This window comes from Leptonychotes weddellii, chromosome 1 (genome assembly GCF_054177405.1).
Source record: "Leptonychotes weddellii isolate Sample4059 chromosome 1, ASM5417740v2, whole genome shotgun sequence".
Taxonomy (NCBI): Eukaryota; Metazoa; Chordata; class Mammalia; order Carnivora; family Phocidae; genus Leptonychotes; species Leptonychotes weddellii.
The window spans coordinates 80,420,502-80,436,477 of NC_138369.1; the positions used below are offsets into that span (position 1 = coordinate 80,420,502).

The following is a 15,976-nucleotide window of genomic DNA, read 5'->3' on the forward strand; positions in this document are numbered from 1 at the left end:
TTTTATTTGTATTATTTCATTTTTTCTACTTTATATTATTCTATGTTTCTAACTGCTTAAGCCATCCAGTTCATTAATTTATTTCAGGGTTTTCTTTTCTGATGTAACTATTTACAACTAGAATCTCTTTCTATATATTCCTTTTGCTGCATCCGACAAGTTATAAAGTCTTTTTATTATTTTAGTCCTCTAAGTATTTTCACAATGCTATTATAATTTCTTCTTTGACACATGAAGTTTTAGAAGTTCCCAAACAGGAGGTTTTTAACAAGCTCTTTTTATAATGATTGTCAGAGAATATGGTTGTAGGATACCAAGTACATGAAAGTTACTGAGACTTTATCACCTCACATTGGTAATTTTTATATATGTTCCATTTGTATTCTGCTTAGAAGTAATATTGGTGTCTATTTATTAGATCAGACTCAGTGGTTTTGATGTCAGTTCTTATCTAGTCTTATTAATTTTTTTGTATCCTTATTACTGAGATAAGGTTAAAAATTGTCCTCTGTGACAATGGATTTGTCACATTTTTTTTGTGGTTCTGTCAGTCTATTTTGGAACTATGTTAATAGGTACATATAAGTTTGGCTGTTATGTATATTTAATAAAACCTTCAATTGTGTAGTGAACTTCTTTATTACTGGTAATGGTTTGCCTAAATGGTTTGCTCTTTTTGTGTATTATTAATATAGCTACAGCAGTTTTGTCTTTATTAGTATTAGTATTGCCTGTTTTTGTATTTTTTCATATTTTTTCCTTTCAACCTTTCAGTTCTCTTAGGTTTTTACGTGTATCTTTTTTGAAAAGCATGTAGACCACTCCTAGACCTTATAAAAATGTTTTATATGTGGTTACAGTGTAGCTGAAGCTGCTGAAAGATGGCAGAAGAAGTGGTGGTAGTAGCCAAATTTGATTATGTGGCCCAACAAGAACAAGAGCTGGACATCAAGAAGAATGAGAGATTATGGCTTCTGGATGACTCTAAGTCCTGGTGGCGAGTTCGAAACTCCATGAATAAAACGGGTTTTGTGCCTTCTAACTATGTGGAGAGGAAAAACAGTGCTCGGAAAGCATCTATTGTAAAAAATCTAAAGGATACCTTAGGTAAGTTATTTTTGTATTAAAACACCAATAATACTTTCTTTTAAATGGATGCTAGAGCTTGGTTCTTTGTATAGAATTTTGGCAGCATTGGGCAGAATTGACTAGAAAAGGCCAAGACTAGAATTTCAGCTAGGCCAGGTAGGTTTGCTCATAGCAGGGATTCAGCCAAGTCAGAAGAGCAGTAAAGGCCATAAGTGTTAGTGGGCAGTTTCTGTAAATCTAGCTGGTGTTCAAGGGCCAGACCAGGGTGGTGCCCATGAGCGGACTGAATCTGATCCTCTAGCCGGGACCCCTTGAACTGTGAGTGCCTGTTGGGGTTTAGGTAAATTCTGCATCTAATTGAGACAGGGATAAATGAGGGAGATTCAGAATTGCCTCCTTGGCATTAAGGCAGTTTTTTTTTTTAACATGGCACATTGCTGTATTTTAACCTTTAATAGCTTACATTTTGAATTTTGCTTTTAAAAACAAACCATCATTTTGTTTTTGCATTTGATGAGAGTTTTTTAAATTGTGGATTATTACTGTAGATTACCATCTACAAAGCTGATTTCTTATTTTGTTTTTCTTTTTTCCCCCTTTTTCTTCCTCTAACTGTAAAGTTTGTTTGTTTTTACTAGCTCTCCATTAGGGCCAGAGATAATGGAACCCACTTCACAGTGGGCTTGGCTGAGCTGATAGGAAGGAAATATGCACAGATGAGGACTGGCCTCTTTCTTTTTTCTTTTAATTAAACTCCTACTTGGCTGACAGGAAGGAATGGGAGGGACAGAATTTCATTTTTGGTATTCAGGCAAACATGCTGTTACTTAATGGTTCTTTGTATATATGTGGATGAGAAAGTAAAATTTCTCTTTGCAGAAATAGTTTGGGAGTAATGTGGCATGATTGACAAATATGAAATACTATTGACCAACTGCTTTATATTAGCTTTATTTTTTATTCAGCATTATTGTTATTCTAGAGTGTTCTTTCAGATACCAGCAATAGATGACCAGTCTTTTATTTTTAACACTGTAAAATAGCCAAAACCAAAATATAGTACGACTCAAATATAAAATATTTTAATATTGGTTTGTGAGTGAATAACATTTCTAGTATTCTAAAGGTAGTTTAATAAAGGGAGTTATTAATCTGGATTTTCACCATGACTTTTAACTGCTGTATTTGAGGTTACCTTTTATTAAGATTTTAATAATTAGCAAATAAGACCATTATTATTAGTTATTAAGTGAAGGACAAATCAGAAAGAGATTATCCTTGACAAGCTGAAGAGACCATAGTTAGAGCCAGGAACTTCTGATTTTGTAAATATTGGACACTTATTTAAAGCATGTAGATCAGAGATATTAGGGAAAATTAAGGTAACTTCTATGAAGGAAGTATGCCTCATAGTGATGAAGGCACAAAAAGGATTAGGGCTACACCTAGGTAGACTTTTTTGTTCCTTTTTAAAAGGATACTAGTTTCCTGGGACTAGAGCAAATGTTTAAACAGAAGATCATGAAAAACGTAATATCATAGAGCAAAATGGAAATATATCCCAGTTTTAGATATTACTGCATATAAACTTAAAAAGCCCAACTGGATAGAATTTTTATTATTTGTTAATACGCCTGGGAAACCTTCCATACTATTTTCTGATATTATTGAGACGATTTTGGAAAGACTATATCCATTTAAGTCCTAGAATATCTCTGTTAACTTTATTACTGTATTATAGTTATTGCTGCCTATATTGCAGGATACTTGAAAACATTGTTTTAAGTTAATGATCTTTAGTTCTCCTATATAATGATGTAATTCCAGCTTTTGTATCAGATAGCCTTCTTTTTCTCAGAATTTCTGAACCCCTTTTTGATAACTTAAATGTCCTATGTGGTTAATGGATTTGTTTCACAATGATTGTGCTGGTGGAGACATTGTTTGAAAAATAAGAAAGAAAAGGAGAAAACAAAGGAGAGAGTGAATGTATGAATATATTTTCAACTATTGAAAATATATGCTTTAAAACGTCTTCCAAAATAAGTTTGAATAATAAAGGTAACATTTGTGGCCATGATGATATACTTGTTTTACAGGTTCTGTTATAGTTCAGTGGGGGGAAAGTTTTAGAAAGAGAGAAGCCTCAGAAAAACTTTCTATTGCCTGGGTGTAGGCCAAGTCACATGGATTGGGTGTGGGGAGTTTCAGTGTTGCAGAACAGACCAGGAAGCTCACTGAGAATTATCCTGAGCTGTGTTAACAAACTGACAAAAGGAACACGGGATTTTTATTCAAAATGGATTGGTTAAACGTCTTTAAAGATTTTTTCAGTAAGTTCATCTGTTTATTAAATCCATAGTTTTCTTGTAGTTTTTGAATTCGATTTTTCACTTTAAAGAATTTAAAGAAAAACTGTATGGAACCTGGTATGTTTATATAATAGACTGGAGCTTTATACTGTTTATGAAACATAAGCTAAATGATTGGTGATACTTCAAATAATATTAGTTTTGACTTGATAAGTAATATGGTTTTAAAATGTTTTAGTATCAGTGTTTAAAAATAAAGAGAAAAAGGATATAAATGAGTTTGCAGTTTTAATTTGGTAACTTTGAACTTAGCATAGACGTTTGAAGTGAATTAAATTATAACATTAAAAATATGAGGAAAGAAAGTATTAAGTGAGCAAGTTCCTTCATCCTCAGTATTTGAATTAACATTGTTTTAGTACTTTTTACTTAGATTTTTGAGGAACAATATAGAAGGTAACATTTAATAAAGCAGTAAAGAGAATGTTTTGATTTAATGTAGGATTGCTAGAAATGACTCTTTTGGTAATTGTGAGATTTGATATTTTGAAATGAGTCTTGAGAGCAGCTGCATACAAAGAAAATGAAAACACTGAAAGAAACTAGTGAATTATTGGGATTGTTTTGAGTCCAGGTCATAATGTAATACTGATACTAACTTACCAGAGCCTAATGTGTATATTTGCTAATGGCCTTTTTATGATCTTATGATAGTGAACTTGATTTGATCTCTTTGAACATTTGTTTGGTGTTTCTAGAAAAATGAACAGAGGAGTTGTTGTAGAAGTCTCATGCATAAGGAATCTAAGGAAACAAAGAGTAACCTGTTGAGATTTCATTTTCAGTCAGAATGGAAAAGGAGCAAGTACTTTGTTGAGAAAGAATATGTAATTGTAATATTAAGATTCATTTGTTTCTTTAGTTAACTTTGTGGCCAAGTGAATCCTGGAATATCTCTCTTTTGTTTACTTTTTGGAAAGTTAATACATTTTTAGATCCACTTTTTGGGTTAGTTTTCCTTTTGGAAAGTTATTAATTTATTCATTTGTTTTATCAACATATTTTTCTTGAGAGCCTACTGCAAGCCAGACAAAAATCATATAATGAAAAACTAAGACTAACTTGCATAGAATTTACATGGTGAGGAGGTAGATGGAGGTTGTTATTTAATATTAATACAGTGGATTTCATATCTTGGTTTGGTCATAAGTGATGGTCACTTGGTGGTCATAAGTGACCATAAATCAACCAGAAATGGTGTAAAAAGAATCATTGATACAGTGATTCATTATATACCATCAATACAGTGATAAAATTATCATTCTCTCTCTTGTCTCAGAAAGTCGATAATCTTACATACATTTGTAGACCTGAGGGTCAGGGTTTGAGATTTGCAACCAAGATACTCCTTTTTTCATTACCTGCAGCAACCCAAAATTTGTATTTATTTTGCTTTGCAGTAGAAGATACAGTAAATGTGCTCCTTGTGTGGTGGCTAGAGTAAACAAAGAGGGTACAGTATTTTAGATAAAACAGAATAATAATAATAATTTATCTTATTTCATGTAGATGAAATGAACAGATAAAAATACAAAAATCTAAATAAAAACTTGTAATGGAAAGAACACCATATATTTGTATTTAGAATTCCCTAGTTTTGCTCCCAGATGTACCACTTATTTAACCATGTGGCAAGGGGTATATAACTAAACTTTCCTGATTTCTTATTATTTGTGAAGGAGAGTTGGGCAAGACTAGATGATCATGGAATGTCCCTTCTAACTCTAAAAGTCTTACAGTCCTGGTAAAAAAACTGATAAGTCTTACATGTGATAGAAATCAAGGGAAAATCCATGAGGGAGAAGCTGGTTTTGAAGAAGTAGGAATGTAAAAACCAGAACTACAGTTCCTTAAAGAATTAGAATCAGTAATACTTTCTTTGGCCTCATTCTGTTGAACATTTATTTAGTCAGTGATTTAGATGGAGGGAAGATGACATGCTTAAAGAAAAGAAGACTGAGGCCAAAAGAACTAATAAATTTAGTTCAGATATATATTTGAAAGTTAAAAGCTGAGGGGCGCCTGGCTGGCTCAGTCGGTTAAGCAGCTGCCTTCGGCTCAGGTCATGATCCCAGGGTCCTGGGATCGAGTCCCACATCGGGCTCCCTGCTCTGCGGGGAGCCTGCTTCTCTGCCTACTTGTGTTCTCTCTCTATCTCTCTGTCAAATAAATAAATAAAATCTTAAAAAAAAAAAAAGAAAGGTAAAAACTGAGATAGAAATAAATAAGGTGAATAGGGACAGACATTATAATGTAAAATTCTACATTAAGGTTTTTTTTTTTTTTTTAAAGATTTTATTTATTTATTTGACAGAGACACAGCAAGAGAGGGAACACATGCAGGGGGAGTGAGAGAGGGAGAAGCAGGCTTCCCACAGAGCAGGGAGCCTGTTGTGGGGCTTGATCCCAGGACCCTGGGATCATGACCTGAGCTAAAGGCAGATGCTTAACGACTGAGCCACCCAGGAGCCCCTCTACATTAAGTTTTTAAAGGGAATTGAAAAGATTACTGAGAACCTGGCCTGGCAGGATTTTATATGAGTAAGAGCTGCTATGAGGTCATGATCTCGGGGTCGTGGGATTGAGCCCCGCATTGGGCTTCACACTAGGTGTGGAGCCTGCTTAAGTTTCTCTCTCCCTCTCCCTCTGCCCTTCCCCCCGCTCTAAAATTTAAAAAAAAAGAAAGACTGCTATGATATTGTGGGTGCTAAAGAATTTCAGTGCAGTGCATGATAGATCTATGTCGTTCAAGTGAAAGGATGCAAATAGCTACTTTTTGTGTGTGCTGGCCAAATGAGACATGACATAGTTTATCCACTTTGGATAGGTATACTTTAACAGTGGTATTGAGAAACTTGGATGCTTCCAAATACTGGCATCCAGCATATCAAGGATTTGGAAACCAGGTTATATAAAAGTAGTTATGTGTAAAAAGATTTGCCTTAGGAAAAAGACAACTGTCATGTGAGTGGAATATTCACAATGCTTAAACAGATTCTTAAAAACTTGGAGGAGTTAATAATACATTGTTTTGGTCAAGAAACAGTGTTGTAGGAGGAGAGAAGTAAGATCAGTGGGTAGGAGTGAGGGGCAGATTGGAAGCTATACTAACACTTGGTTTTTCTTTGAACAAAGCTAATGATAAAAATGACTACCTCATTGTTGAGTGAGCACATCTTCAGTGCTCAGACCTGAGCATTCCCTCCCAACCCTGGCCAAGTCTAGCTATAAAATGCAATAATAAAGATTTTAAGTGTTTTTGAAAAATTAAATGCCAGAAGCACTAGGAGTAATAACTACCATTGATTAACAGAGTGCCTGCTCTGTGCTATGTACTGTGCTGGGGACTTTACATATATTCTTTAAACAGATGTTAGAAGGTAGGTACTTTCTACACACCACCATTTCACAAACCTGGAAACTGGAGTTAAATGAAGATTAAATAACTCAACGAAGATCAGATGAACCAGTAAGTAGCAGGACTAAAATTTTGTTAGAGTTTTCCTAGTGTACCCATTATGACTAAAGAGTAGAGAAAGAATTAGAATCAGATAAGCAATGGATTAGAAAGATTTGATGCAAGGGGGACTAAGATTAGGAGGATTGTGAACTAACTATGAAGTTGAGAAGAATTTAGAAAAGTTAATACCTTGATGGGGGGGGGCGCTTGCTTGTTGTGGATGATCTCGTTGCTGATTGAGAAATTAAGAGATACTGATATTTTACATTTGCATAATTTTGTAAAGTACTTTTCCATGGATTCTCTCATTGGTAACAGGAAATTGGAAAGACCATTTTTTAGCAGTAGAGACAAAGGGGCAATAAACAGGTTCTTCTCAAAGAATTGTAAGTAGGGGAGAGAAAAGCAGCCTATTGATTATGCATGTATTTGTCAGTCAGTCACATGATAAACACTAATGGAACACTTAATATGGGCTAGGCATTGGGGATGGAGCAGTGATTAAACACGTGTTTGTTCTCAAAGAAGTAAATATTGGTATACAGAGGATCAAACATTACATTAAAAATATTTACAAAGAATAGTAGTGGCACAAAAGAGAAATACATCTGTTCTGTTTGGGGGGAGAGGGAAATCTCCAGTGAGAAGAAGATACCTTGTTTGAGTCTTGAAGAATGAGGGTGGCATGTGTTTGGGGTGAAAAAAAAAACGTCATAGGCAAAGACTCAGAGTCTTGAAAAGGTCTGGGGCTTTGGGGTACTGAGGAGCTTATATGTCTTAGCATTAGTATGAGGTTAAAGAAATGCTCATGAGATCAGAGAGGGCTTTGTGCTGCATAGGAAACAAATATTCTAAGCTTTTGTTTTTTTCCCTGAAATATTTCTGGCCTCTGCAATTAAAATAGGTTGTTTTTGGTGTTTTTCCACTTGGAAGTTTAATGGGTGGGTCTGTCCAAAAATTCTTCATTCTTTTTTTTGACAATATATAATTAGTCTTAGGCATCTTTTTCAGAATTAAAAAAAAAAAAACATTTTGGAACTAGCCGTTAGCTTCAAGTTTAAATTTGTATTTGCTTATATCACTCTTCAGTTTTAATCAACCTAACATTTATTGAGCATCTGGTATATGCACAGTTCTAAATAGTATAGGAAATGAAAAAAATCAGTGAGACATGGAATGCTCTTCCTTTCTGGAAGCTGCTGGCTATAGTAGATAAGCTTAAAAGACAAACACAAGAAATGTTATGATACAAGTACCTCACAAGTACAAAGTACTAGAGTGCTTTAAAAAGGAGAGCTTACATTATTGGGAGATGATGGTGGGAAACGAAGGATGTTGGAAAACACAAAATGGGAAGTGAATAAAATAAAATTGTTATTTGAAGTGGCGCTTCTTGAATGGGTAGATTTTTGATAGGTAGAAGTTTTTTTTGTTTTTTTTTTTTTAGATTTTATGTATGTATGTATGTGACAGAACACAAGCAGGGGGAGCAACAGAGGGGAGGGAGAGGGAGAAGCAGGCTCCCTTTTGAGCAGGGAGCCTGATGCGGGGGGTAAATCCCAGGACCCGGGGATCATGACCTGAGCCTAAGGCAGATGCTTACCTGACCAAGCCACCCAGGTACCCCAATAGGCAGAAGTTTTTTTTGTTTGTTTGTTTTGTTTTTTTTTAAAGAATTTATTTATTTGAGAGAGAGAATGAGATAGAGCATGAGAGTGGGGAGGGTCAGGGGGAGAAGCAGACTCCCTGCTGAGCAGGGAGCCCGATGTGGGACTTGATCCCAGGACTCCAGGATCATGACCTGAGCTGAAGGCAGTCGCTTAACCAACTGAGCCACCCAGGTGCCCCAGGCAGAAGTTTTAATAGGTTTTGGAAAGAAACTAGCAAACAAGGCAAACAAAATCCTGAAGGTTGAAATATTATTTATTCCTGGGTTTTTAAGTGACCCATTTTTATTGAGATTTAGGATAGTTTCATTGCAGGTTATTACGGAAAGAATATTTTATTTAACAATTAATATATGTAATATGCTATTATTTTACATTCACTTTTTAAAAATTTATTCACTTCTTATAACACTGTGACAGTAAGTGGTGTTTTCTCCATTTATAAGCTCAGAAAAGTGAAATAGTTTGCTCAGGTTTCCACAGTAAGTGGTATAGCTGAGATTTGAACCCAAAGACTCATTCAAAGTCTATGCTGTTTTTTGGGACGCCTGGGCGGCTCATTTGGTTAAGCGTCTGCCTTTGGCTTGAGTTGTGATCCTGGGGTCCTGGGATCAAGTCCTGCATCGTGCTCCCTGCTCAGCGGGGAGCCTGCCTCTCCCTCTGCCTGCCGCTCCCCCTCCTTGTGCGTGCTCTCTCTCTCTGTCAAATAAATAAAATCTTTTAAAAAGAATTACAAAGTCTTTGCTCTTTTCAGTACTCTATACCATAAGCCTAGAAAGGAAGAGTGAGGACATTCTGGAGAGGGCTATAGATTCTAGGAAGAGTATTTCTCTTAATTTGATAGTCAATAAAGAGCCACTGTTGACTTCTGAGCAGTAATGTCATGTGATTGCAACTGTATTTATGGATGATGGGTTGGAGTGGGACAGATTGGATTAGTAAGGAAACTAATTTAGAGGGTTATTGAAGACTCAAACACAACAAAATGGGCCTGAAATAGCATGGGAATAGTGGGAATGGAAAGTGTTGGCAGAAAGGAAACACGGATTTTATGTGGGAATCTTTTAAGAAAAAATTTTTATGAGGTAAAATTCGTATAACAAAATCATTTTAAAGTGTACATTTCAGTGGTATTTAGTATACTAACAGTGTTGTGCAACCATCACATCTGTCTAATTCCAAACCATTTTCATCACCCAAGAAAATCCTATTCCAATTAAGCAGTCACTCCCCATTATACCCTCCCTTCATCCCCTGGCAATTGCTAATCTGCTCTCTGTATATATGAATTTACCCATTCTGGCTATTTCATGTAAATGGAATTATACAATATGTGATCTCTTGTGTCAGGTTTCTTTCAGTTGGCATCCTGTTTTTGAGGTTCATCTATGTTGTAGCATGTGTCGGTACTTCATCCCTTTTATGGCTGAATAATACTCCATTATATGGATATATACCACATTTTGTTTATCCATTAATCTGTTGATGGGCATTTGGGTTGTTTCTACCTTTTTGTTATTGTGTATAGTGAAGCTGTGAACATTTGTGTACAAGTGTTTGAATATGTAATTTTGGTTCTTTTGAGTATATACCTAGGAGTGGAATTAATGGATCATGTGGTAATTATGTTTTTTAACATTTTGAAGGGAACATTAAATTGTTTTCCACAGCAGTTGTACCATTTTACATTTTGGTCAACAGGGTAGGAAGGGTTCCAGTTTTATCCATATCCCCATCAACACTTGTTATTTTCTTTTTTTTTTTTTTAGTTTGGTTTGGTTTTGTTATAGATATCCTGATAGGTGTAAAGTGGTATTTCATTGTGTTTTGATTTGCATTTCAACAAAGATGGTGAACATCTTTTCATGTGTTTTGGGGGCATTTGTATATCTTTGTTGGGGAAATGTTTGTTCAAGTCCTTTGCCTGTTGTTGAAGTAGGTTCTTTTTGCTTCTGGGTTCTAAGAGTTCTTTATATGTTCTGGATATAGACCTTAGACTGTAATCTTTTTTTAATTATTATTGCTTGTGCTTTTGGGGTCACAAGAATTCATTGCTAACTCCCAGGTCGTAAAGATTTTCCCTGATAGTTTTAAAATTTTAACTCTTATATTTGAGTAATTGATCCATTTTGAGTTAATTTTTTTTTGTCATGCGAGGTAGGAGTATAGCTTCATTCTTTTGTACATGGATATCCATTTCTTCCAGCACCATTTGTTGAAGAGCCTGTTGAACTTTCCTCCATTAAATGGTCTTGGCACCCTTGTTGAAATCAATTGACCATGGATGTATGAGTTTATCTCAGGACTCTCAGCTCTATTCTTTTGGTCTATATGTCTGTCCTTTTGTGCTAGTACCATACTGTTTTGATTACTTTGTGGCTTAGAAGTGAGTTTTGAAATTGGGAAGTGTGAATCCTCCAGTTTTGTTTTCATTTTTTCATTTTCGGGGGTTGGGGGCAAAGGGAGAGGGAGAGAGAGAGAGAATCTTAAGCAGGCTCCATGCCCAGTATGGAGCCCAACACGAGGCTCGATCTCAAAACCCTAATATTGTGACCTGAGCTGAAATTGAGAGTCATTGCTTAACCAACTAAGCCACCCAGGTACCCCATTGTTTTCATTTCATAGGATTGTTTTGGTTATTTGGTGTGCCTTGCAATTCCATATGAATTTTAGAATCAGCATTTCCATTTCTGCAAAAAAGGAGTATTGGAACTTTGATAAGGATTACATGGAATCTATGGATCACTTTGGGTAGTATTGCCATCTAAAAATATTGAACCCTCAAATCCATAAACACAATGTCTTTTCATTTATTTAGATATACTTTAATTTCAGCAGTATTTTGTAGTGTTCAGTATACTGGTCTTGTACCTCCTTGATTAAAAAACTTAACCTGTGTATTTTATTATTAATGCTATTATAAATGGAATTGTTTTCTCAATTTCCTCTTCAAATTGTTCACTGCTAGTGTATAGAAATGCAACTGTTTTTTGTGTGTTGATTTTGTATCTTGCAACCTTGATAAATTTGTTTTCTCTAACATTCTTTTGGTGTGGGTTTTTTTTAGGATTTTCTGTATATATGATCATGTCATCTGCAAATAAAGATTATTTTACTTCTTCCTTTCTTGTTTGGATCTCTTTTATTTCTTTTTTTTTTTTTTTTTTTTTAAAGATTTTATTTATTTATTTGAGACAGAGAGAATGAGAGAGACAGCACACGAGAGGGGGGAGGGTCAGAGGGAGAAGCAGGCTCCCTGCCGAGCAGGGATCCCGATGCGGGACTTGATCCTGGGACTCCGGGATCATGACCTGAGCCGAAGGCAGTCGCTTAACCAACTGAGCCACCCAGGCGCCCTATTTCTTTTTCTTGCTTACTTGCCCTGGCTAGCACTTCCAGTACACTGTTGAATAGAAGTGGCTGAAAGGGTATCCATATCTTATTCCTGATCTTAGCTTTCAGTCTTTTACTATTGAGTGTGATGGTAACTTCAGGTTTTTTTTTTTTTAATAAATGCCCTTTATGATGTTGAGGAAATTCCCTTGTATTCCTAGTTGGCTGATACTTTTTATCATGAAAGAATGTTAGATTTTATCCAGTGCTTTTCTACATCATTTGAAATGGTCAAGTGTGTTTTTTTCCTTCCTTATATTAATGTGGTATATAATATTGATTTTCATATTGTTGAATAGATGAACTACTCTTCCATTCCCAGGACAAATACCCTTTGTCATGATATACATTCCTATGAATATGCTGCTATATTGTTTGTTAGTATAGATGATCCCTATTTTGGGGGCACCTGGGTGGCTCAGTCGTTAAGCGTCTGCCTTCGGCTCAGGTCATGATCCCAGGGTCCTGGAATCGAGCCCTGCTCCGCGGGAAGCCTGCTTCTCCTTCTCCCACTCCCCCTGCTTGTGTTCCTGCTCTTGCTATCTCTCTCTCTCTGTCACATAAATAAATAAAATCTTTAAAAAAAAAAAAGTTTAGATGATCCCTATTTTTTGCAGGTTCCATATTTGTGAATTTGCCTACTTGCTAAAATTTATTTCTAAGCCCAAATTGATAATTGTGGTGCTTTTGTGGACATGTACAGAGTGGCAAAAATCTTGAGTTGCCTGATGCACATGTTGCCAGCTGATGTTGAACAAGGGTGATGCTTAACCAACTGCACCACCCAGGCTCCCCCTAGAATTCCATCTTTATACATTGTATGCCCATTAACCTAGATTTAAAATTACTGTTTTATACGTTTGTATCTTAAATCATATAGGAAAAAAGGATTTATAAGCCAAAAATATAATATTACTGGCTCTTATATTTATGAATGAAGCTACCTTTACTATTGTTCTTTATTTCTTCATATGGCTTCAAGTTACTGTTTAGTGTCTTTTCATTTTATTTTATTTTTTTAAAAGATTTATTTAGTCGAGAGAGTGAGAATGAGAGAGAGAGAGCATGAGAGGGGGAAGGGGGCAGAGAGAGAAGCAGACTCCCTGCTGAGCAGGGAGCCCGATGTGGGACTCGATTCTGGGACTACAGGACCATGACCTGAGCTGAAGGCAGTTGCTTAACCAACTGAGCCACCCAGGCTCCCATGTCTTTTCATTTTAGCATGGAGAACTTTCTTTAGCATTTCTTGCTCCTTCAGTTTTTGTTTAGGAGTGTCTTAATTTCTCCTTTGGTTTTGAAGGACAGTTTTGCTGGGTATAGAATTCTTGGTTGACAGTTTTTTCTTCTATCATCAGATTCTGCGCCCTTCCTAGGGTTTGTTGCTTTTTATTATAGGTTGTTGTTTGCTTGTTTAGTGAGTTTTCTAAGCTATTTTTGTAAAGTCTGTATTCTTTGTCATGTGTGGCCTCTGAAGTTGGGTGTTCTGTCTTTTCCTTCCCAGCGTTTTCGTTCTGTCTGTTCCTTGTCCCAGTTGTTGTCCCTTGCCCCAGGCTGCTGCATCAATTAAATGATTTCAGTAAAAGAATGAGAATGTTCCAGGTCCAGTGAAACCAAGGCAAGCCTTTGTGCCAATCCTTCACATGGCTGCCAGATAGGTTGTGAAACCCAGCATCACAATTCTTTGAGAATAAGATCTGTATTGCTTTCTCTGGCATTAGGATTGCCAGTTGCTGTCCTCAAAGCCACTACTGATTTGGGATGTAAGAGATGGTAGACAGGCAATTTAAAATGCCACAGCATTCTCTTACTACAAAGCAGCAACTTCTTTTTTCACTAATCCTTGCCCTAGTTTTTGTAAGGTTTTTTTTTTTATTAGATTCCAGAGTTCTGTAAAAGTTGATTCTGACATTATCTGCCAGCTCATATTAATTGTTTTTTTTTTGGATGGATGGAGCCCTAGAATTCCCTACTCTGCCAGAAATCCCTGATGTGGGGATTTTTCAGGATATCATTAACCACTAGTAAGGAAATTGGGAGGCAGGGAATTGATTTATGGGCATGGGAGAGGTTATTTTTATTTGGGCATGTGTGTTGTATTTGAGGTGCTAATAGTACAGTCTGTAGATGTCTAGTGACAGTTGGAATTGTAGTGCTTGAATTCCAGAAAGAGCTTAGACCTGCAAAGAGACCTTGGAACCTTCTATACAGAAGTTACAGAAAATAAAAGTATAAGATATCCTTGAATTAGAAAGGAAGTCCAGGCATCATATCTTGGGAAACACTTTCAACTGAGGAATCTATTCACCTTTTCATTCAGCAAACATTCACTTGTTCCTATTGTGTGGGTGCTGGAGATAACAAAGGTATTAATATCCAATTTTCTGCCAGGAAACTCACTCTCATATTAAGGAAGGCAAGAAAATAAGTACAATACAATTTTATAACAAGGTTTAGAGGAGCCCAGACAGAGATACACAAGAATATCTAAAAAGGTAAGACAGGAGACTCTCAAGGGAGTTAAAGGAGAAAACAATAGAATAATCTATGATCTTGGTTGCTGCATAGAGAGTTTAAAAAGAATGAGGGCTCTAAAGGTACTGATTTGGCAGTAAAGAGATGACACAGTTTTTATAAGAATGGCTTAATTGAGTAGTTTGGTAGAATGGTAGAGATTAAAGGACCAGATCATAAGGAGTTAGGAGTGAATGAATGGTGAAGAGGTTGAAGGAAAAAAAGAGGCAGCTTTTTAAAGAATGGTGTAATTCAAAAGGAGTAGCAGAATTGAAGCAACTTTATGTTGGAATAGAAGTGATCTGTGAGTATGATTTTAGACAGTAGAAGGGACTGAGTAGGAGGGAAACAAGGATGGCCAAGAGTCCCAAAAGAGGCAGGAAAGGTGATATTTAAAAACCCAGGAGGATCAGAGATTGGAAACTTGCATGAAGAAAAAGAGTGAGGGTAATAAGAAAGAGTTTTGAGATTGTGGGAAGGTACAAGAAGTTTTATCTAGGAATGCCTCTGTTTTCTCAGTAAAAGCAGAACACAAAATCATGTGCTAAGAAATGATCAGTAGTGAAAACACATGACAAAAATTGACGTAGCATACATTTATTGATGGTAGTACCATGTGGTGCTTTTCTCATTTCTTTCAACAAATATATATTAAGCATCTACTGTATACTAAGCACTGTATGAGATCCTTGGTGTTGTATCTGTGAACAAAGTAAACAAAAATCCCTGCTCTTCTGTAGCTTGCATGTGAACAGGGTGAGGGTAGACAAACAAGGAAATAATGTATTATTTTAAAATAAACATAATGAGGAAAATAGAGCAACATGAACCTGGGAACTAAGAAAGCAAATGGAAGGATTACCCAGACATAACTACAGTCTTATATTACATATCAAGTTGTAATTTATTGTTCTATTTCCATACAGCTAATTGCAAAATTAGGTTGATAAAAGTAAGACAAGAATATGTACTTAGATTGTAGATATGAGAGAAATAATCTATATTTACATTTGGAAGAAATTTTGTTAAATTTAGGAAAACTATCATTATGTTATACAATTATTTCAACACCTTTGAGAGAAAAGTGAGAAGGTAAACTGTCATGTAATAACTGCATTTACATGTTTGGTTATGAAAAGAATTTGTGAAGGAAGTCAAAAGGTACAACTTCCAATTATAAAATAAGTCATGAAGATGTAAAATAAAGGAAAAAAAGAAATTTGTTATCTACAAGTTTAAAGGCTGAAAGAGCTACAGAGGTGAAGATCCTTTTTAAAGAATGAATAAATTGGGTTTTTTGGTTTTCATTATCTTATATTCTCTTCTTATTACTCTTTTTTTATGTGAACAGGCATTGGAAAAGTGAAAAGAAAACATAGTGTGCCAGATTCTGCATCTCCTGCTGATGATAGCTTTGTTGACCCAGGGGAACGTCTCTATGACCTCAACATGCCTGCTTATGTGAAATTTAACTACATGGCAGA

At 35.7% G+C, this 15,976-nt stretch overlaps 1 protein-coding gene across 1 annotated transcript in view; it reads left to right on the plus strand.

Moving 5' to 3' along the window:
- LOC145715845 (SH2/SH3 adapter protein NCK1-like) overlaps positions 1 to 15,976 on the plus strand; it is a 73,553-nt gene that overhangs the window by 56,411 nt on the left and 1,166 nt on the right. Inside the window, exons 2-3 of the mRNA XM_081799964.1 lie at positions 861 to 1,107; positions 15,844 to 15,971. Coding sequence (XP_081656090.1) covers positions 882 to 1,107; positions 15,844 to 15,971 — 354 coding nt within the window. The 5' untranslated portion in view covers positions 861 to 881. The remainder of the gene's footprint in view (positions 1 to 860; positions 1,108 to 15,843; positions 15,972 to 15,976) is intronic.